A 22,923-nucleotide genomic window follows, 5' to 3' on the forward strand; every position below is an offset into this window, starting at 1 on the left:
AGGGGCACCGGCAGGGCTGGGGGGAGCCCAGGGCCGGGCTGGCAGGGGGCTGCGGGTCGGGAGTGAGGGGCACCGGCAGGGCTGGGGGGAGCCCAGGGCCGGGCTGGCAGGGGGCTGCGGGTCGGGAGTGAGGGGCACCGGCAGGGCTGGGGGGGGCCCAGGGCCGGGCTGGCAGGGGGCTGCGGGTCGGGAGTGAGGGGCACCGGCAGGGCTGGGGGGGCCCAGGGCCGGGCTGGCAGGGGGCTGCGGGTCGGGAGTGAGGGGCACCGGCAGGGCTGGGGGTTGCAGGTCGCGATGTAAATTCCATGATAGGTTTGTTTCTACCCCTCACGTCAGTGGGAGATTTCTCGCTCTTCCACCTCGGCCCCTGGAGCCGGAAGCAGAAGTGACCCCGCTGCATCCCAGAGCCAAAAATATACCAGATGGGAGTGGAAGAGATGCCCCAGGTTATGCAACCCGGTTACCTCACCCTATAGACTCCCTGATGAGCCAAGATCTCTCTGTTCCAGCAGACGTCACCGACCCTCCCATCCTCCACCCTGCTGAGTCCTCTTCCCACATCAACTCGCAACCTGGCTTCCCCTAGGAGAGGCCTAATTCCTTCCTTATTCCCGCCTGCTGCGGGTGCCGATGAGAACAGCAGTCGAAACAGTGATTGGTCCGGATCTGCCAGGAGATCATGACCCTTCCCCCCTCCCCAGCAAATCTGAGAGCCCTGCTCCGTTGCCCTTAACCGTGACTTGCCGCTTAGTTGGGTCTAGCTTGCATTTGTGGCCAGTTCCCTGAAGCTACGTGGACCAAACTGCCTTGTCTGGCTGATCTTTGGGGGCCCCCTCTGGAGCAGAGATGCCTAGGGCTAGGTTGGGTTTGTGGTGGGTCCCCCGAGGGTACAAACATCTGAGCTCCCCACATCACCTGACTGGGGTGAACATTTCCGAAGCAGGGCTGTCTGGACCCGGGTTGCTCTCGAGGTGATTCGGTCTCCTCACTGTCTCTGCAGTGGAGGTAGCTGGACCTAGCTTAGGTGTCTGGTGGCTTTCCATAAACTCCATAGACTTATCCCCCGCCCCAGAGACCATGGGGTGGGGCATCGTCGGTCATGCTTTGATCTGAAACAACTTCCGACCACCAGATGCCGGCCGAATTTGGGATTAAACGTCTCCTATTTCTTCCACGGGAGGGAACAGCAGAGACTTTCTCCTACCGCTAACAAACGGGCCCTTGGTTTGACCACTACGCGGCAGCCTGGTCTGGGATCGGCGCTCCTAGCGCTCCGGCAAATAAGAATTCACGGACTCTACGTCCGGGCGGGACTGTCTGGTCTGACCGCCTGGATAGCGCAGGCCCGAGGACTTCCCTGAGTTCAGGCCTACTCAAGCGGGAGCAGATCTTTGAGGAAACCAGCCCAGCTCGAGTTAGGATGGAGAATCCACCGCGGCCCTTGGGGAATTGTTCGTTCCCCCTCTCTGTTACAACTGGACAGCTGAATCTGTCTAGTGGCCACTTCCAGCCACGGGCTGCAGCTTTGGCCGCCAGATCTCAGAGCCCGGGTCACTTCTAGCCTGGGATCACGTCACCCCCTGGTCGGTCTCTTTGTTCAGCTGGGCAGAGCTTCTGTTTTCCAACCCTGTGATCGTTCTCCTGCCCCTTCTGGGCGCCCGCTCCGGTTTCCCAGCACGAACTGCGGTCCCCAGCACGGGGCAGGGGGCAGCGGCCGAACTGCTCCGACTCGCTCTCCCCGTCCTTACCGTCAGGCCCCCCGGGGCGATTTCGCAAGCCGCGTTCTCCCGTTGAGGGATCGTGGGGGACCAGCTGAGGTTGGCGCTATCCAGGTCGGGTGCGGTTTGCGATCACTTCCTCTCCGCTAGGTCGCCTGCGGCTGGACCGGGGTGTGTGGTTGGACCCCCGTTCGCTCCCTGGACCGAGCTCTGCGACCTGCCCTAGCTCCGGTGCCCATCTGGGGTCAGCTCTATGCCGGCCGAATGCAGCTTGTGGTGGGTTCCCGTAAGTCACGTAACCTTCAGCGTGTCCCGTCTTGTGGGGGGCCGAGACGGCGGGGGCCGGGGGGGACATCAGCCCAGCCTCGAGCGTCTCGCCAGACCACGCTCAGGCAGGCCTTTGATCTTAGCCGAGAGCCAGGCTCGGGGCGGGCGGGGGAGTTGGGGGGAATTACAACGGGGTCAACGCAGCCCGAGCGAGTTCCCGAGAAAAGCCACCGGCTGCAGCGAAGCGGGGCCGGGGCCCCGGGCAGCGGGCTGGGGGGGGCCGGTCGGTCACAGGCAGCCGATTTTCGGAGAGGGACAGGATGTGGGTTTGGTGGCAGGGGACGGTCGGGCGAGCCGGTCTTGCTCAAGATGCTTGGGCAAGTCGGGGCCGCTTGGAGCAGCTGACGGGGCCTGGCTTCTCCGGCGCAGCGAGCGAACTTCGGAGGGGGAAGGGACGGGAAAGGGGGGGAAGCCGATGATGGCTGTGATTGCGGGACTGGGGGGGAGGTGAGTTTTGGGGGGGGGCTCTCCCCTGCCCCCGGCCCCGTGACAATCTGTGTTCTTAGTGCGTGCTGAAAACAGGCCAGCTGAGCGGGGTGTGATACACGCGGGGGGGGACCCGATTTTGCACCATTTGCACCGACGGAAACGCCCTTCACGTGACCCCACGTCTCACGCGCGGCCAATCACCGCCGGCACGGCTGAGCCTCGCCTTTTGCACGCACGGTTTCGCCCAGACAGAGACCCCCTCCACGCGTCGGCCCCAGCCCCTTTGCACGCCCTGCACCCCTGTCTTTGCACCTCTTTCCACACACAAAATTCACCAGCAAACAGCCCCTCATGTTCCTGTAAAGCACCCGCATGCGGGCACCTTCCCAGCCGTCACACACGCCCAGGCCCTGGCTGCGGGTGCCGAATGCCCAGCCGTGTGCGTGAAACGGCCAGGCACGAGGGCTGTAGCAGGCCCGTCTGCCTGGGCACGCGGAGCCCCCTGTGTTTGCACATGGGTGGCCTGCACACGCAGGGGTGACCCTCGGGGTCGCCGGCAGAGGGACCGGTCCCAGCGTAAAGCTCGCACGGCTCTGCCCTCGCACGAGGCTGGAGAAATCCACAGTGGCATGATCCAGAGCCAGGCATCCGTGCGCACAAGTGCTTTTGTGTCACACTTGCACGTGTGCAAGCCACTGCTGCACGTAAAAGACTCTTGCACGCTTTACCCTTTGCACACCCACGTCTTTGCCATGTGCTCACGTGGGTGTGATCCCCGGCACGCGAAAACCTCTTGCGCGTTTTCCCCCTTTGCACATGTGTGCCTTTGCCCTGTGCTCGCACGTGTGTGATCCACCGTGGCACAGGAACAAATCTTGCACGCTTTTCCGGGTTTGCACGTGTGCGAGCCACCATGGCATGCAACGGAACCCTGCCCGGTTAAACCTCATCCCTGTGCCCCCCCATCTGCACACCAGTAACTCCCCCTTGCACACGCGGGCCTGCCCACCCGCCCGCCGCGGCCTCTGGGCTCCTCACACCATGGGCACCCGTCCAACTGCCCCCCTGACGGTTAACCAACAGCCCCCCCCGCCTTTCGCTGTGACTGTTTCCTTCCCTTCTTCACCTCAACCGCTTTCCCTTTCAAAGAAAGGCAGCGGCCAGGGGAATTCACGGGGTGCGGGGGTGGGGGGGGCAGGTTACACAGAATCTGCCCCCTCCCGGCCCCGGCCCGGCTGAGTTACGGGAAGGGAGGAAGGAGGGAAGGAAACGGGCCCAGACGGAGAGAGAGAGGGAGAGAGGCCCGGGGGGGGGGGGGCCTGCGGGTCGGGGAGCCGGGGGGGGCCCAGCTTCACCTGCACCCACAGGGACCCCCCAAGCTGACAGTCACTGGGGACACACAAGGGGGGGTAGGTGTGGGGGGGTCTGTGTGTGTTCTCGAGGGGTGTGTGTGTTACCTGCGGGGGGGGGGAGTGTTGTGTGGCGTGTTCACTCTGGGTGGATGAGTTTGAGTTTGTATGCACGTTGTGTGGTGTGTTCTCTGTGTGTGTGCGTTTGTGTGTGTGTGTTGTGTCTGGGTGTGGTGTGTGCGTTTGGGTGTGTGTATTGTGTCTGGGTGTGTGCGTTTGGGGGGGGTGTTGTGTCTGGGTGTGTGTGCTCCGTTTGGGGGGTGTTGTGTTGTGTAGCTGCGTGTGTGTTTGTGTGTGTGCCTGGGGGGTGCGTGATTGTGTCTGAGTTGATGGGGAGGGGGCTGTTGTGTGTCCCACCTTAGTGTGCTCAGAAGGGTCCCTGTGGAGCGGGGCGGGGGCTCACTGGGTGGGAGGGGGCTGGGAGGCCGGGTTGCCCCCCCCCAACACACACACACACACAAAACGCCGGACACACACCCTGGGTCCCAGCCAAGGCCACGTGGTCTGGACCTCGATTCAGCATCTGCTCTGGTTAGCGCTGGGGAGAGGGGGCAGGAAACCCTGGCGGGCTGCCTCCGCTTCCCCTCCACCGCCGGCTCCGGGGCGGGGCGCGGGGGCTGGTTACCCGGGGACCCCTGGCCCTGCTCGGAGCTGGGGCCGGCTCCGGGGCGGGGCGCGGGGGCTGGTTACCCGGGGACCCCGGCCCTGCACGGAGCTGGGGCCGGCTCCGGGGCGGGGCGCGGGGGCTGGTTACCCGGGGACCCCCGGCCCTGCACGGAGCTGGGGCCGGCTCCGGGGGCGGGGCGCGGGGGCTGGTTACCCGGGGACCCCTGGCCCTGCTCGGAGCTGGGGCCGGCTCCGGGGCGGGGCGCGGGGGCTGGTTACCCTGGGACCCCTGGCCCTGCACGGAGCTGGGGCCGGCTCCGGGGCGGGGCGCGGGGGCTGGTTACCCGGGGACCCCTGGCCCTGCACGGAGCTGGGGCCGGCTCCGGGGCGGGGCGCGGGGGCTGGTTACCCGGGGACCCCTGGCCCTGCACGGAGCTGGGGCCGGCTCCGGGGCGGGGCGCGGGGGCTGGTTACCCGGGGACCCCTGGCCCTGCACGGAGCTGGGGCCGGCTCCGGGGCGGGGCGCGGGGGCTGGTTACCCGGGGACCCCTGGCCCTGCACGGAGCTGGGGCCGGCTCCGGGGCGGGGCGCGGGGGCTGGTTACCCGGGGACCCCTGGCCCTGCACGGAGCTGGGGCTGGCTCCGGGGCGGGGCGCGGGGGCTGGTTACGCAGTGGATCTAATTCACCTCGATTTCAGGAATCATAGAATCAAGGCGTCTGATACGGTGCCACATGGGGAATTATTAGCTAAATTGGAAAAGTTGGGGATCAGTATGAACACTGAAAGGTGGAGAAGGAACTGGTTAAAGGGGAGACGACGGCGGGTCACACTGAAGGGTGAACTGTCAGGCTGGAGGGAGGTTACCAGTGGAGTTCCTCAGGGATCAGTTTTGGGACCAATCTTATTTAATCTTTTGATTACTGGCCTCGGCACAAAAAGCGGGAGTGTGCTAATGAAGTTTGCGGATGACAAAGCCGGGAGGTATTGCCAATTTAGAGAGACCGGGACATCCTACAGGAGGACCTGGATGACCTTGTACACCGGAGGAACAGGAATAGGAATAGTGAGAAGTGCGAGGCCGGGCATTTAGGGATTGTCACGGAGTCCCTGGGCGATGCTCTGGAACTGCTCCCCATGAAGCCAGTCAGGACTCTGGGGCAGTCGCCTTTCTGGGAGCAGCCTGTCTTCAGGACACACAGCTCACACAGCTTCCACCTTCCTGGGTCTGACCTCGGAGCATTCAGCCTCCTCTGCCCCTCCGTGCGCTTCCCCCCAGCGAGTCCGCTCAGGCGGGGTCCTGGGGAAGCCAGAGGGTCCTGCCCCCCAACTCCGCAGTCAGACGTGACTCTCAGCCAGCCAGTAAAACAGAAGGTTTATTAGACGACAGGAGCATGGTCTAACACAGAGCTTGCAGGTGCAGAGAACAGGACCCCTCAGCTGGGTCCATTTTGGGGGGCAGTGAGCCAGACAACCCCGTCTGCCCTTCACTCCATGTCCCAGCCAGCCCCAAACTGAAACCCCCTCCAGCCCCTCCTCCCCTGGGCTTTGTTCCTTTCCTGGGCCAGGAGGGCACCGGATTCCTTTGTTCTCCAACCCTTTAGCTCTCACCTTGCAGGGGGGAAGGGCCCAGGCCATCAGTTGCCAGGAAACAGGGTGTCGGCCATTGTCTGTGTCCAGACCCCTGCACACACCGGCCCTCTAGGGCTCTGCAATGATCATACACCCTTACCCCACCCCCTAGATACTTAAGAACTGCCTAGGGGAAACTGAGGCACCCCCACACTATTCAGAGGAAACATTAAGAACCGTCCCACTTCGTCACAGGGATGAATAACAAGAATTTTAGTTATAAGCTGGGGAGGCATCACTTGGAAGTAACAGAGGAGGAGAAGGGCCTCGGAGTATTGGTTGACCACAGGATGCCTACGAGCCGCCAACGTGATGTGGCCGTTGAAAAAGCCAATGCGGTTTTAGGAGGCATCCGGCGAGGTGTTTCCAGCCGAGATAAGGAGAGTTAGCACCGTTATACACGGCACTGGTGAGACCTCCCCTGGAATAGTGGGTGCCGTTCTGGTCCCCCATGTTGGAGAAGGATGAATTCAACCTGGACCAGGTACAGAGAAGGGCTACTAGGATGATCCGGGGCATGGAAAACCTGTCTTATGAAAGGAGACTCGAGCTTGGCTTGTTTAGCCTAACCCAAAGAAGGCTGAGGGGAGACAGGATTGCTCTCTACAAATGTATCAGAGGGATAAATACCAGAGAGGGAGAGGAATTATTTAAGTTCAGTACCAATGTGGACACAAGAACAAATGGATATAAACTGGCCATCGGGAAGTTTAGACTTGAAATTAGACGACGGTTTCTAACCATCAGAGGAGTGAAATTCTGGAACAGCCTTCCAAGGGGAGCAGCGGGGGCAAAAGACCTATCTGGCTTCAGGATTAAACTCGATAAGTTTATGGAGGAGATGGTGTGATGGCATAACATGATTTTGGCAATTAATTGATCTTTAACCATCCATGGTTAATAGGCCCAGTGGCCTGTGATGGGATGCTCGATGGGGTGGGATCCACGTTGCGACAGAGAATTCGTTCCTGGGTGTCCGGCCGGTGAGACTTGCCCACATACTCAGGGTTTAGCTGATCACCATATGTGGGGTCGGGAAGGAATTTTCCCCCAGGGCAGATTGGAAGAGGCCCTGGGGGTTTTTCACCTTCCTCTGCAGCGTGGGGCACGGGTCACTTGCTGGAGGAGTCTCTGCTCCCTGAAGTCTTTAAACCAGGAGTTGAGGACTTCAGTAGCTCAGACAGAGGTGAGAGGTTTATCGCAGGAGTGGGTGGGTGAGATTCGGTGGCCTGCGTTGTGCAGAGGGTCGGACTAGATGATCATAATGGTCCCTTCCGACCTTAATATCTATGAGTCTACGAGACCCCTGGCCCTACACTGAGCTGCGGCTGGCTCTGGGGTGGGGCGTGGGGGCTGGTTACCCAGGGACCCCTCCCCCAGCGCTGAGATGCAGCTGGCTCTGGGGTGGGGCACAGGGACTAGTTATACAGGGAGCCCCAAGACCCAGCCCCAGCTGGGGTTTAATGATCCCTAGGCCCCCTTGTGACAATGGGGTCCCGACACCCCAAAGGGAGCAAGGGGGTCTGAGCCCGCAAAGAATGCACAGTGGGAGCGGCTGCATCTCCCCAGCCGGGCCGTGCAACCCACGTCTCGGGCACGGCTGCCGGGGGGCCCAGCCCTGGGCAGTGGCTGTCCTGGCACCACCTGCCGATTTCCGGACACTCGCGGATTGGGGCATGGAAGTCTGGGACCAAACGAAAGGGGAAACAGGGCTTCCCCCAGACAGGAGGTCAGGCAGCTCCCTCGCTGCACGGTCACCCCCGCCCCTTCCCTTCCCTCCCCGAGCCAGTGAGAGAACCCAGGAGTCCTGGCTCCCATCCCCCTGCTCTCACCCCTACGCCCCACGCCCCTCCCAGAGCTTGTAATAGGGTGCATGGATTAGAAATCTATTTATCCCCACACACATCTAACTACCCATCCATCCCCAGACCCCCTCTCTACCTACCCATCCATCCATCCACCCCCTCCATCCGTCCATCTAGCCATCCCAGACATCCCCTCTACCTACCCATCCATCCATCCACCCCCTCCATCCATCCCATCCATCTATCCCCAGACACCCCCTCCATCCATCCATCCATCTATCCCCAGACACCCCCTCCATCCATCCACCCCCTCCATCCGTCCATCTAGCCATCCCAGACATCCCCTCTACCTACCCATCCATCCATCCACCCCCCACATCCATCCATCCATCCATCCATCCCCAGACACCCCCTCCATCCATCCATCCATCTATCCCCACACACCCCCTCCATCCATCCACCCCCTCCATCCGTCCATCTAGCCATCCCAGACATCCCCTCTACCTACCCATCCATCCATCCACCCCCCACATCCATCCATCCATCCATCCATCCCCAGACACCCCCTCCATCCATCCATCCATCTATCCCCACACACCCCCTCCATCCATCCACCCCCTCCATCCGTCCATCTAGCCATCCCAGACATCCCCTCTACCTACCCATCCATCCATCCCATCCATCTATCCCCAGACACCCCCTCCATCCATCCATCCATCTATCCCCACACACCCCCTCCATCCATCCACCCCCTCCATCCGTCCATCTAGCCATCCCAGACATCCCCTCTACCTACCCATCCATCCATCCACCCCCCACATCCATCCATCCATCCATCCATCCCCAGACACCCCCTCCATCCATCCATCCATCTATCCCCACACACCCCCTCCATCCATCCACCCCCTCCATCCATCCATCTAGCCATCCCAGACATCCCCTCTACCTACCCATCCATCCATCCATCCATCTATCCCCACACACCCCCTCCATCCATCCACCCCCTCCATCTGTCCATCTAGCCATCCCAGACATCCCCTCTACCTACCCATCCATCCATCCACCCCCCACATCCATCCATCCATCCATCCATCCCCAGACACCCCCTCCATCCATCCATCCATCCATCCATCCCATCCATCCATCCATCCATCCATCCCCACACACCCCCTCCATCCATCCATCCATCCATCCATCCATCCATCCATCCCCACATACTCCATCCATCCATCCGTCTATCCCCACACACCCCCTCTATCTATCTATCTGTCCACACACCCCCTCCATCCATCTATCTATCCATCTATCCATCCCCAGATACCACATCTACCTACCCATCCATCCCCTCCATCCGTCCATCTAGCCATCCCAGACATCCCCTCTACCTACCCATCCATCCATCCACCCCCTCCATCCATCCATCCATCTATCCCCAGACACCCCCTCCATCCATCCATCCATCCATCTATCTATCCCCAGACATGCCCCATCTGTCTGTCTGTCTTTCTGTCTGTGTGAGCCCTGGGGCCCCTGCCAGCCGGAGGACGTGAATCAGTCTCTCTGTTTCTGTCTCACATGCGAGGTCACATCCGCGCCTGTTTCCCGAACGCCGGGGTTCCCCCGCTGACCTCAGCTCGCCTGAGGCCTCCTTCCCCTATAAAGAGGCTGAGCCAGGCAGCGGCCTCGCCACAGGCTCCTCCGGCCGCCTTGCCTCTGTCACAAGCTCTCCCGGCTCCGCTCTCCCCGCCAGCCCCCTCAGCCTCCCGGCTCAGCCCCCCACCCATGGAGCCCGAGCCAGAGCGGGCCGGGCCCCTCCTGCTGGAGCTGGGGCCCAAGAGCCGCAGGGATCTCTGCTGGCATCTGCTTCGCGGCACCTGCTTTCTCCTGCTGGGGGCGCTGTTGGGCACAGTGCTGTACGGGTACTTCCAGAGAAAGGTAAGGGGGGGCAGGGCCGGGCTGGCAGGGGGCTGCGGGTCGGGAGTGAGGGGCACCGGCAGGGCTGGGGGGGGCAGGGCTGGGCTGGCAGGGGGCTGCGGGTCGGGAGTGAGGGGCACCGGCAGGGCTGGGGGGGCAGGGCTGGGCTGGCAGGGGGCTGCGGGTCGGGAGTGAGGGGCACCGGCAGGGCTGGGGGGGGCAGGGCTGGGCTGGCAGGGGGCTGCGGGTCGGGAGTGAGGGGCACCGGCAGGGCTGGGGGGGGCAGGGCTGGGCTGGCAGGGGGCTGCGGGTCGGGAGTGAGGGGCACCGGCAGGGCTGGGGGGGGCAGGGCTGGGCTGGCAGGGGGCTGCGGGTCGGGAGTGAGGGGCACCGGCAGGGCTGGGGGGGCAGGGCTGGGCTGGCAGGGGGCTGCGGGTCGGGAGTGAGGGGCACCGGCAGGGCTGGGGGGGCAGGGCTGGGCTGGCAGGGGGCTGCGGGTCGGGAGTGAGGGGCACCGGCAGAGCTTCATCATGGCATTCCCCCCTCATTTACAGGCAGAAGATGAGGCTGGAGCGGGGGTCAGAGGCTCTGAAGACGCCGGTAAGTAACTCCCCCCACACACACCTGCTCCCCCCAGCCCAACCCCAAACCGGACTCTTGTCTGGAATCCATTCCAGGGAACCCAGGAGTCCGGCTCTGCCCCCCACCCCTCCCCCTGAGTCTGTCCTTGGCCATGGCAATGAACCGTCTCTGTCTTTCCCAACAGCTGCCTCCTGGATCTCCTTGGGGCAACGCGCCGGCCGGACCCCCTCACCCGCAGCCCATCTTATAGGTGAGTCGCTGGACTTGGGGGACGCTCCCTGCATTTCTCTATGCCCCTGGGAGGGCCCCTCTCCGATGCCCTCTGCTGGCAGAGGCCGGAAGTGAACCGCACTGCAGGTGCCGGTTAGAACAGTGGTAGAAACAATGTTTCCCCATGTCTGTTTTTTCTCAGCTGTTTGTGGCCTGATCCGCCCGCCAGGCGGGTGAACCCTTCAGCCATTGGTTTGAAACCCACCTCTCCTTTCTCTACCCTCTCCCAACAGGCCACCCCAGCACTTCCGGCGAGCGGCTCCGCTGGCGAAGCGACGTCGACGCCTCCTTCACCCAGGGGGGCTTCCGCCTGGCCAACGACTCGCTGGTGGTGCCGGCCTCGGGGATGTATTTCGTCTACTTCCAGGCGTCCTTCCTGGGGGCCGCCTGCCCCGCGGGGGACGAGCCCCTGATCCTGGCCCACCGCGTGTTGCTCTTCTCCAACACCTACCCCCAAGACGTCCCCATCTTGAGCGCCCACAAAACGGCCTGCCCCGGGAGGGCCCCCTGGTACCGGTCCCTCCGCCAGGGGGCAGCCTTTGCCCTGCAGCAGGGGGACCGGCTGTCCACACAGACGGAGGGGGAAGCGCATCTGCTGGCGGGCCAGGGCACTTTGTCGTTTGGAGCGTTTGCCCTCTGACCTGGTGGGACGCTCGTGCTGTTTTTTTGGGGTGGGGTCCCCCTTCTGCACTGAGGGTGGTCTGGAGCTGCTGGGCCAGTGCACGGGCGGGGGTCTTTGAAAGATTTGAAGGGTTTCACTTTACTGTACCCCAAAATTATTGGGGTCCACTTATTGACGGGGCACCCCTGGGATCAGTGCTCTTCAATGTGGGGTTGGAGGTGTAAGAACAGCCACGGGGTTTAAGAGGATGCTCAAAATATTGTGGGGGTTCCAGTTAATGTACCCCCAAATTTTCTGCACACATACACTGCCCCCCGTTTAATGTTCTGGGTGCACTAGGATTTGGGAGGATTTTACTAACAGTACTATTAATGGGGAATCCTCAGAATGTTTTGGGTCGGTCAGCTGTACCCCTAAATTATCGGGGTGCCCCTTGATTTTAGTTTCTAGGCTGCTCTGCCATGTGGGGGGGACTGTATTAACCCCACCCCCCAGTGTAAGCTTTTGGAGGGGGTCAGGATTAGACACCCCAATTTTATTGGGGTCCCTTTTGATTTAATTAAGTGGTGGAACTGAGATTTGGGGTGTAGGTGAGATTTGGGGCACTCGCTATTTTCTTGCAGCTGTTCCCCTTCAAAAGTGGGGCCACAGTGTCACTGATTGGGGAAAACTCAAGAGATATTTTGGGGGTTCAGAGAATAGACACACCCAAATTATAAGGGTGCCCCCTGCTAGGTGGTCATAATGTCCTCCTGGATTTGCGGGGGGGGTGTGTGAATGCAACACCCCACACACATTGTTAAAGAGAGAACTTCTGGGGGTTCAGCTTTTTCGGCCCCCCCATGGCACCCCAAAAATGTGTTTTCATCCAAAGCACCCTCTCTTGGAGGTGGGGCAGCACCACTGACAGGAGACCTGCCTGGGAGTTTTCAGGGAGCAGGTGCCCCCCCAAAAGTTACAGGGGTACGCCTCTGGCTTCCTGGGGGTTCACAGACTCTAGGCTCCACTCCCAGCAGAGGGGCTGCGGATCAGGGCAACCCCATGCAGAAATGGGGGACGAGGCTGGGGGGGGAGCGAAAGGCAAAGCTATTTATTTAGGGGGATGGGTTGTAATTTATTTATTTATGATTGGGGGGGCAGCTGGGGGGTGGGTGGCCCCGCGTCCCCTCTCGGCCCCTCCACAAATGTATTTATTTATGGCCTATCAATGAATTAAAGCAGGACTTGTGACTGGTCGCCATGGTGTTTTCATGCTCGTTTCTCTGCGCCTGAAGGGTTCAAATGCCCTCCCCCCCCGCTCGCACCCCACAAATAGCCAGGGGCGTTTCGGGGAGATTGGGGGAGGGGCTTGTAAAGAGGGGGTTGGATCTGACTGGCTCAGCTGGGACACACCTCCCAAGTGGGTGGGGCTCCCTAAAGTTAGGACACCCCCCATAAAAGGGAGGGAGGGGCTCCCTGACTGGGACACCCCCCCAAAAGGGGGCAGGGCTCCCCTGGGCTGGGACAGCCCCCAGCTCTGACAAGATCAAGGTAATCCTAATGGAGAGTGCTTTAGTTTGGGGGACACACATACCCGGACACCTCGGTTCTCCGCCCTTCCGTGCCTCAGTTTCCCCACCAGTGCAACGACGCCGACCTCCTCAGCAAGGTGCCGAGGGCAGGCATAAGAACATAAGAAGGGCCAGACTGGGTCAGACCAAGGGTCCATCTAGCCCAATGTCCTGTCTGCTAACAGCGGCCAATGCCAGTTGCCCCAGAGGCAATGAACAGAGCAGGGCAGTTTTCGAGGGATCCATCCCCTGTTGCCCATTCCCAGCGTCTGGCAAACAGAGGCCGGGGCCACCATCCCTGCCCATCCTGGCTAATAGCCATCGATGGACCCCGATCCTCCATGAACCTACCTAGTTCCTTTTTGAACCCTGTTCTAGTCTTGGCCTTCACAACATCCCCTGGCAAGGAGTTCCACAGGTTAACTGTGCATCGGGTGAAGAAATACTTCCTTGTGTTTGTGTTAAACCCGCTGCGGATGGAGTTCGTTGGGTGACCCCTAGCTCCTGGGTGATGAGAGGGGGTAAATAACACCCTCCTCCGCCCCAGCGCCCCCTTGTGGCTGAGCGTGAGCTCTTAGGTGCCCCTTCCCGGCGCTGCCCCCCACCCCCGGGACTCAGGGGGGGATCCCTCTTTGTGACTCCACCCCCCCCCCAGCAGGTCACTGTACCGTACCCCAGTGTCCCACCGGACCCTCTGGTGCCCGGCCCCCTTCCCGTCCCTGCCTAGCTCCAGTGCGTGGGCCCCCCCTCGGCTTCCCAAGCATCCTTCGCCCCCCGGGGCAGCAAGTGACCCCCCCTCAGCCTCCGTAATCCCGGGGGGGATCCCAGGGCTTCCTCCCCCCTCCGGAGCACCCCCCTCGCCCCCCCCCCATCTCCAGGGCCTGAGGGCAGCTCTCCTCCCGCCAGCCCCATCTTTCTGGGCCTCGGGAGCGAATCTCGCCGGGGGGCTCTTTGGAAACCTCCCCGGGGTTTTTACGGCGTTTTCCACTTTCGGTTCCTCGCCGGGGCGCGGGGCCAGTCCTGGCTGGACGCTTTCGTCCCGCGCCGTGATCGAGAGCCGAAGCTGCTCCTGGAAGGGCCGGAGACGCCCCGACAATCCTGGGGCGGGGGCCGGCCCTCGGCCCCTTGCCCGGTCGGCCCCTCGCCCCGGCTCCCCGAATCTCCCCGGTTTGTCGCCCGAGCGGCCAGCTGCTGTGGCTGCGGCCAACCCGGGCCCCGGCTTCCCGGCTCCCGGGCCCTGGTTCTCGTTACCTGGCCCTGGGGCGGGGATCGCGGGGGGGCCCGGCTGACGGTGCGATCTAGGGATTGGCCCACCTGACGCCCGCCCCCCCGCAGCCGGAGCACCCGTGGGGGGCGCTGGCCCGCGAGCGGCTGCAAACCCAGCCCCGGGACCCAGCGGGTGTCGACCCCCCAGGCTTCCCCCCCCCCAGGCTCCACACCACCCAGGCCTCTGCTCGTGGGACCCGCCGGGTTGCGGGGGGCAGGGGGGTCACCTCGGCGCCCGGCCCCAGCCAGGTGGCTCAGGTGGGGGGCAGCTGAACAGATAGAGGGGGAGGAGTGCGGGGGTGAGGGAGGGAGGGAGGGACCCTGGGGTGAGGGAAGGAGGGAGGGAAGGAGGGATGGAGGAGTGTGGGGCTGAGTGGATGGAGGGAGGGAGGGAGGGATGGCAGGATGCCAGGGGGAAGGATGGATGGATGGAAGGAGGGAAGGAGGGATGGAGGAGTATGGGGTGAGTGGATGGAGGGAGGGAGGGACGGCGGGATGCCAGGGTGAGGGATGGATGGATGGAGGAGTGTGGGGCGAGTGGATGGAGGGAGGGAGGGAGGGACGGCAGGACGCTGGGGGGAGGGATGGATGGAGGGATGGAGGGAAGGAGGGATGGAGGAGTGTGGGGCGAGTGGATGGACAGAGGGAGGGACGGCAGGACGCTGGGGGGAGGGATGGATGGATGGACGGATGGAAGGAGGGATTGAGGAGTGTGGGGGCGAGTGGATGGAGGGAGGGAGAGGGATGGCAGGATGCCGGGGGGAAGGATGGACGGATGGAAGGAGGGAAGGAGGGATGGAGGAGTGTGGGGCGAGTGGATGGAGGGAGGGAGGGACGGCGGGATGCCAGGGTGAGGGAAGGAGGGAAGGAGGGAAGGAGAGATGGAGGAGTGTGGGGCGAGTGGATGGACAGAGGGAGGGACGGCAGGACGCTGGGGGGAGGGATGGATGGAGGGATGGATGGAAGGAGGGATGGAGGAGTGTGGGGCGAGTGGATGGAGGGAGGGAGGGACGGCGGGATGCCAGGGTGAGGGAAGGAGGGAAGGAGGGAAGGAGAGATGTATAGATAACTCCACAGCTAGAAGAGGGGCGTGGCGGTGGCTAGCGCTGTCTGTCTGTCCGTCTGACGGGGTGGGGGGCAGGGGCGCCGTGGGGCCGGCATCCCCGGGGCAAAGACAGGCACCCCGGGAACCCCGGAGCCGAGTCCTGCCGTTCCCAAGGGCCGCCAGCAGGGGGCAGATCAGACTCAGCTTTGGCAGAGCGACCGACCGAGCCAGCCGGGAGATGGGCCGAGCCCCGGGCCCGGTTCCAGGCCGGCTCCTCTCTGCCCTCGACCCCATTGCAAGGGGGTCGCTGCCCTCTGGGGGGCGCCGGCTCCCACCCGGGCCCAGGGCGGGGACTGGCTGGCTCCGGGGGGCTGGGAATGGGACATGGGGTCGCTGCCGTCTGGGGGGCGCCGGCTCCCACCCGGCCCCAGGGCGGGGACTGGCTGGCTCCGGGGGGCTGGGAATGGGACATGGGGTCGCTGCCCTCTGGGGGGCGCCGGCTCCCACCCGGGCCCAGGGCGGGGACTGGCTGGCTCCGGGGGGCTGGGAATGGGACATGGGGTCGCTGCCGTCTGGGGGGGCGCCGGCTCCCACCCGGGCCCAGGGCGGGGACTGGCTGGCTCCGGGGGGCTGGGAATGGGACATGGGGTCGCTGCCGTCTGGGGGGCGCCGGCTCCCACCCGGGCCCAGGGCGGGGACTGGCTGGCTCCAGGGGGCTGGGAATGGGACATGGGGTCGCTGCCGTCTGGGGGGCGCCGGCTCCCACCCGGGCCCAGGGCGGGGACTGACTGGCTCCGGGGGGCTGGGAATGGGACATGGGGTCGCTGCCGTCTGGGGGGCGCCGGCTCCCACCCGGGCCCAGGGCGGGGACTGGCTGGCTCCGGGGGGCTGGGAATGGGACATGGGGTCGCTGCCGTCTGGGGGGGCGCCGGCTCCCACCCGGGCCCAGGGCGGGGACTGGCTGGCTCCGGGGGGCTGGGAATGGGACATGGGGTCGCTGCCGTCTGGGGGGCGCCGGCTCCCACCCGGGCCCAGGGCGGGGACTGGCTGGCTCCGGGGGGCTGGGAATGGGACATGGGGTCGCTGCCGTCTGGGGGGCGCCGGCTCCCACCTGGGCCCGGGACGAGGCAGAACCAAAACCGAATCCCATCTCAAAAGGCTGTTTTGAGAAGCGAAAGCAGAAGAAAGTAGCTGAAAACTCCAAGTGGGACTCTTGCTTCACGAGGCCTCAACTTTCAGGCTCTTGGATTTTCCCGTGTGGTGGGAGGCTGGGGTGGGGGGGACGGGGCCTTGGGAGACGGCCCTCCCCAAACCCTGATCCCCCCACTCCCATCCCTACCAGCTCTCTGCTCTCCGGATCCCACCGCTGCCCCCCAGCTTCTGACAATGTCTCAGGTTATTCGCCCACAAGCTCTGCCTGTAGCTGGATCACTTGGGGGACCAGGGTCGGGGCGTCTGTACCCCAAACTCTCCTCCCACCCTACGCTCACCCCCCACAAGTCTGACCCCCTCACTACCCAGCTGTTACATTTGGGGGCCTCCATCCCACCGTCAGGTCCCCTGAACCCCACTTTGAGGCCCGGCATGCCCCATGGCCCCTTAGACTGGCCACCCCCCAGCCCTGCTGATTTGGGGGTGCTCTCCCCCATCCCTGATCACACACACCCCAAAAAATTTGCTGGCACTAAAATTTAAGCCCCCAATAATGACCCCCCGGCTTGGGGTGGGGCTCAGTGCAGTGACGTAGGCACAGCCCCTAGTCCCTAGCGGTTTTGGGGTTGTCTGGCATTGTCCCATCCCCAGCTGACAGCCCCCCACCCCCAACGTTTGCTGGCACTAAGATCTGTCTCCCAGGGGAGGGCGAGGCGGTGAGACCCCCGCCCCCAGGCGTTTCTACTTGCCCACCCGTGTCAGGGGGGTTAGGGGTCCCCCACTCTAGAGCCCCCCACATGTGCCAGCATCGAGGGCCAGCCCCCCGGGATAACCCTGTGGGGAGACCCTGGCTCCCTGCAGGGCATGTGGCCCTTAAAAGGGGGCGGGGGGTTGATCCATCCACTCTGATCTCTAGAGTTTGAGGCGGGGTGTCTGGTGGGTCACCCCAAGCTGATCAGCCCCAGATTTATCACAGGTACAAAACTCTCACACACACAACTAGACACACAGACCCACGCACCACTACACAACGGCACACACACAACCAGACGCTCACAGAGTTCCATGCACAACTACACAAGTACACACAGACCCACACACAACTGGACACTCACGCAGAGACCCACACACAACCACACAGACCCACACACCACTACACAACGGCACACGCAGAGACCCATGCACAACCACACACACACACAGACCCACACACCACTACACAACCACACACACCCAGAGACCCACACACCACTACACAACGGCACACACAGTGACCCACGCACAACCACACACACACCACTACACAACTGCACACACAGTGACCCACGCACAACCACACACACACAGTGACCCACACACCACTACACAATGGCACACGCAGTGACCCACGCACAACCACACACACACAGAGACCCACACACCACTACACAACCACACACACCCAGAGACCCACACACCACTACACAACGGCACACACAGTGACCCACGCACAACCACACACACACCACTACACAACTGCACACACAGTGACCCACGCACAACCACACACACACAGTGACCCACACACCACTACACAATGGCACACGCAGTGACCCACGCACAACCACACACACACAGAGACCCACACACCACTACACAACGGCACACACAGTGACCCACGCACAACCACACACACACCACTACACAACTGCACACACAGTGACCCACGCACAACCACACACACACAGAGACCCACACACCACTACACAACAGCACACGCAGAGACCCACGCACAACCACACACACACACAGACCCACACACCACTACACAACCACACACACCCAGAGACCCACACACCACTACACAACGGCACACACAGTGACCCACGCACAACCACACACACACCACTACACAACTGCACACACAGTGACCCACGCACAACCACACACACACAGTGACCCACACACCACTACACAATGGCACACGCAGTGACCCACGCACAACCACACACACACAGAGACCCACACACCACTACACAACGGCACACACAGTGACCCACACACAACCACACACACACAGTGACGCACACACCACTACACAACGGCACACACAGTGACCCACGCACAACCACACACACACAGAGACCCACACACCACTACACAACGGCACACGCAGTGACCCACGCACAACCACACACACGCAGAGACCCACACACCACTACACAACGGCACACAGTGACCCACGCACAACCACACACACACACAGACCCACAAACCACTACACAATGGCACACACAGACCCACACACCACTACACAACGGCACACGCAGAGACCCACGCACAACCACACACACACAGACCCACACACCACTACACAACAGCACACACAGTGACCCACGCACAACCACACACACACAGAGACCCACGCACAATTGGACACACACAAACACAGAGAGACTCACACACAACTAGACACACAGTGACCCCTGCACAACTCCACACGCACACACACAAGATCCATGCAGAACTATACACACACAGGCCCACATACGAGACACCCATGGAGACTCACACAACTGCAAAAACACACACACACACACACACACACAGCCCTGCACACAACTAGACAGCCACACAGAGACCCACTTGCAACTGGACACACACACACACACAGTGACCCACACACAAGCAGAGAGGCACTCACAACCGGACACAGACCTCACACACCCCTTCTCAAGGCTCCTCACTCTCACCCCTTTCCCACCCCCCTCACTTCACTGGGGGGCTGCCAGCCCCCCCCATTCCTGAGCCCCCCCTAAGCCCACCATGTGACCCCCCCAGACAGAGACGCCCAGGCCGCCAGGTCCCAGCGTGGCGGCCTGGGCGGCGGGGACCCCGGTATCCCCGGGGGGGGCTCCCCCCGCCCTCTCCAGGGCGGGATTCACACCTCCCCTCTCCCCAAAACCACAGTTCCAGTCGTGGGTCCCGCTTCTGCTTTTGACGCCTTCTATTTTGGGCTCTTTCCTCTTCCCGCCTTTCGCCATCGCAGACTCTCTTGTCTTTCCCTCCCTCTCTGTGGGCGGCAGCTTCGGGGTTGAAAATTTCCTCCCGTGTCATGGGGGAGGCGGCTCCGAAGTGCAGGCGGCCGGCGTATAAATAGGAGCCGATGCCTCGAGGCTGCCACGCTTCTCCACTCATCAATCACCCGGGGACAGGCGCTGCTGTGAAGATCCGGCCGGGGAAACCGAGGCACCACCAAGATCCACGCCGGGGAAACTGCCTGAATTCCGAGGGCGAAATCCGCTCCCCTTCGTCGCTCCGCTCCAGGAAAATCAGCTCGACTCGCCCGGTAGCTCAGGTGAAATTCCCCACGTTCGCCTGTTTCACAGCTGGTGAGATCAGCCGAATTCGCCCCGTGGAATCGAGTGAATTTCCCCAGCGAAACCAGCTAAGTTCGCCCCTTCGACCCGGGGAAATCGGCTCAATCCGCCTGCCAGCGTCAGTGAAATCCTGGGAATCCGCCCAGGCCAGCTGCTCTCTTCGCCCGGCCAGAAACTAACCCTGGAGACCCCTGCCCCGAGGAAGCCGAGCCCAGCCACGCCCGCAGCCATGAGTACCGAAAGTCTGGTCTGCGACATCGAGAAGGGGGGCGTTATCGTGGTGCGGGAGTCGCGGCCCGGCGACGGCCGCTGGAAGTGTCTCAGCATCTGCTCCTTCCTGCTGCTGGTGGGAGCCACGGCCGTCTTCGCTCTGCTGCATTTCAGAAACGGGGGGCCCGTGGTGAGCCAGGTGAGCCACGATGCCGGGGCGGGGGCGCAAACCCCCCGAGCCACAGAGCCCGGCGCCGTCTGTGGCCGTCGGACTCTGATTGTCTGTGTCTTTGCGTCGTTCTGTGCGTGGGTTTCAACTCCCCGACCGTGGCTCTGCGTGGATTCTGATGTGTGTGTGTGGTTTGTCCACACGTGTGTGGCTTGGATGCTTGTGTGCGTGCATGTGTGTCTTTGTGGCCGGGGGTGTCTGTGTGGTTTTAACGGCACAATTGCACTCTGGGCTGCGTAGAGTTGTGTCTCTCTTTGTATTTCTCTGCCCGTTTGCCTACGAACGCATGGGTTGTGGGTTTTCTCTGTGTCTGTCTTTCCAGGTGTGGGTTTTGCCTAGACGCCGTGTATATATCTGGTGACTGTGTTTTTGTCTGGGTGGGTGTTTTGTGCTGTCTGTATTTCTCATTTCACTTGCATGAGCCTTGCTCCCTGGGCTATGTTTTGTCTGGCCGGTCTTGTCCGCTGTCTGTGCCGTGTGTAATGATGTGAACAGCTCTGCTTCTTGCTGGGTGTGGTACACACAGCACCCGACACACACGCCTACTTTGACCTTGTAACCTCTGTACTCAACTCTCCTCTCTCTCTCTCTCTTTGCCAGGACCCCAAAGAACCCAGGAGTTCGGGCCACACACAGCAACTCAGTAAGTATTTCCCAAGGTTTATTTTCCAACTTTAGCCCACTGATAATTGCAGGCTTTAAGTCAAATCTCCCCTCCCAAGATGAAATTTCTCTTGCCAGATTTACCATAGATCTATTTACTGGCCCCCAATCATCTTCCCAAAAGGGTTAGCAAATTACAACTGGTCTCAATTGTTCTGTCCCGTTGCCTGACCTGAGATGCCTCCGGGTTTTTTCCGAGGCTGCTGGCTCGGGATTTCCCTGAAAAATCACGTTCACTGAAAGTGTTTCGAATTTGACGTGGTGAAAGGAAATGGAAACGGACAACGCTGCTAGCCCCTTTGGGAAAAACATCGCCCTGCAAATCTCAGCTCACTCCGGCCACATCTGGGGCCTCGAGGTGATCGGCCTCGAGAGCTTATTGACCTCCCCGAAGCTTCGGGAGGGTGGCTCCGCTCCACCAAAACATGGAGAGCAGCTAAATGTTGGGAGACTAGAACATATGGAGCAAAGATAATACCTCCCCAACATCACCTTAACTCCCCTCCCGAGCCACCAAACCTGACCCATCCCCACCAAAATCTGGCCATCGTCCGCATCCAGCACAATTCTATCCCAGTTCTCCTCTTCCATGCATCGTGGTGACCTAGCAGGAGGAGACCAGAGAGTCCCCAACCTAGGGACTGCAAGGCTCCCCAGCCCGGGAGCCTTCCCACTCAGCCAGAGCTCTCTAAAGCCCATCTAGAGAAGACGGGGTCACTAGCCAGGAGAAGGTGGGGGGGCTGGTGAACAAGGGACGATCTGTCTGACATTTGTCCATTTGTCCTTTCTGAAGCAGGTCCGATGACGATGAAGTTGCAAGCCCAGTCGCTGAACAAGCCAGCTGCCCATGTCGTCGGTAAGAGGAATTTACAGCTGGGACTGGGGAGGGCTTGAGGAACTGGGCCCTGCAGGGGCGGGGGCAGGAGTGCTTGTGGTTGCAGATTTCTATGTCTGAGGCAGGCAACAGACAAGCAAAGACTTCCACAAAGACACACTCATACACAAGCACACATTTCCACAGACACCGGTGCACCTCTGCTCATAAACATAGAGAGGAAGGGCCCTGTCTTTCGGAGTGATGGAGGCCAAAGATTTGGGTTACGTGGAAGTTGTAGGCCGAAGTCTGGGAGATGCCAGACAGCAGGGGGTTCAATCCCTCTAGGTTTTGGCCTAGTGTTGTCAAGGATTAGGCATGCCATCACTGGACTGTGTTGTAGGCCAAAGCCTGGGTAGACTGACTGCAGGGGAGAGACTAAGGTTAGGACCAAGAGTTATCAAGGGCTGGTGGCCCCATTTTGGGGGATGACGTGGGCCGAAGCCTGAGTAGATTGACCATAGGGGACAATCCGAGTAGGGTTTGACCACTCATAGATGGATCCTAGGGAATAATCCTGCTGGGTTTTGACCACGTGTGCCTTCTTCTGTCCCTCCCAGCATCCACTGACTCCAAAGAACTGATCTGGACTGACAAAGTGGCACACACCATGATGCAGAACGGGATGGCACTGGTAAACAACAAGCTGGTGGTCCCGTCCGACGGCCTCTACTTCATCTACTCCCAGGTGGTCTTCAAGGGAGACAAATGTCCGGAGGAGTCCATTTATCTCCAGCATACCATCTTTCGCTACTCTGTAGAGTACCCAGAAAACGTTGCCTTGCTGAGGGCCATCAAGTCGTTCTGCGAGGGGTCCAAGGCAGCCAAGAACGAGAAGGGGGTACAGTTCGAGTCCATCTACCAAGGAGCTGTCTTCCAGTTGATGAAAGGCGACGAGATCTCCTCTGAAATCCACTCGGCCCAATATTTAGATCTGAACAGCAACGGACAGGTGTATTTTGGGGTGATCGCATTGGAATTAGGAGTTCCCCAATAATGATCCACCGTCTTCCATCCTTGGCCAACTCATCCTCCATCCTTGGTCAACCCACCATCTTCCATCCTTGGTCAACCCTTCAACCCTCCTACCCAACTGGCCTCCAAAGCCAAGACTGCCATCCTGCATCCCACCACACCAAACTGACTATCAGAGATGCTCGGAAGACCTCTATGGACATCCTTTATGCCTCTCTACCAATATGCCCCATGGGGCCACAGATGTGCCCACCTCTAGGGACCAGAGGGGACCACAATCTCTTTAG

The 22,923-nt window shown here is 61.5% G+C and overlaps 2 protein-coding genes across 2 annotated transcripts; both read left to right on the top strand.

The window, feature by feature from the left end:
• Positions 1–2,463: 2,463 nt before the first annotated feature.
• LOC144929267 (lymphotoxin-alpha-like) lies at positions 2,464–11,331 on the top strand. The gene is made up of 6 exons (XM_078848384.1): positions 2,464–2,492; positions 3,010–3,236; positions 9,676–9,860; positions 10,394–10,439; positions 10,606–10,671; positions 10,925–11,331. The coding sequence occupies exons 1-6, from the start codon at positions 2,464–2,466 to the stop codon at positions 11,329–11,331; spliced, it is 960 nt and encodes a 319-aa protein (XP_078704510.1).
• An 8,583-nt stretch (positions 11,332–19,914) lies between these two features.
• TNF (tumor necrosis factor) lies at positions 19,915–22,658 on the top strand. Its single transcript, XM_078848451.1, has 4 exons — positions 19,915–20,094; positions 20,725–20,767; positions 21,581–21,643; positions 22,222–22,658. The coding sequence occupies exons 1-4, from the start codon at positions 19,915–19,917 to the stop codon at positions 22,656–22,658; spliced, it is 723 nt and encodes a 240-aa protein (XP_078704577.1).
• The last annotated feature ends 265 nt before the right edge of the window (positions 22,659–22,923 follow it).

Source organism: Lepidochelys kempii, chromosome 14, assembly GCF_965140285.1.
Source record: "Lepidochelys kempii isolate rLepKem1 chromosome 14, rLepKem1.hap1, whole genome shotgun sequence".
Classification (NCBI taxonomy): Eukaryota; Metazoa; Chordata; order Testudines; family Cheloniidae; genus Lepidochelys; species Lepidochelys kempii.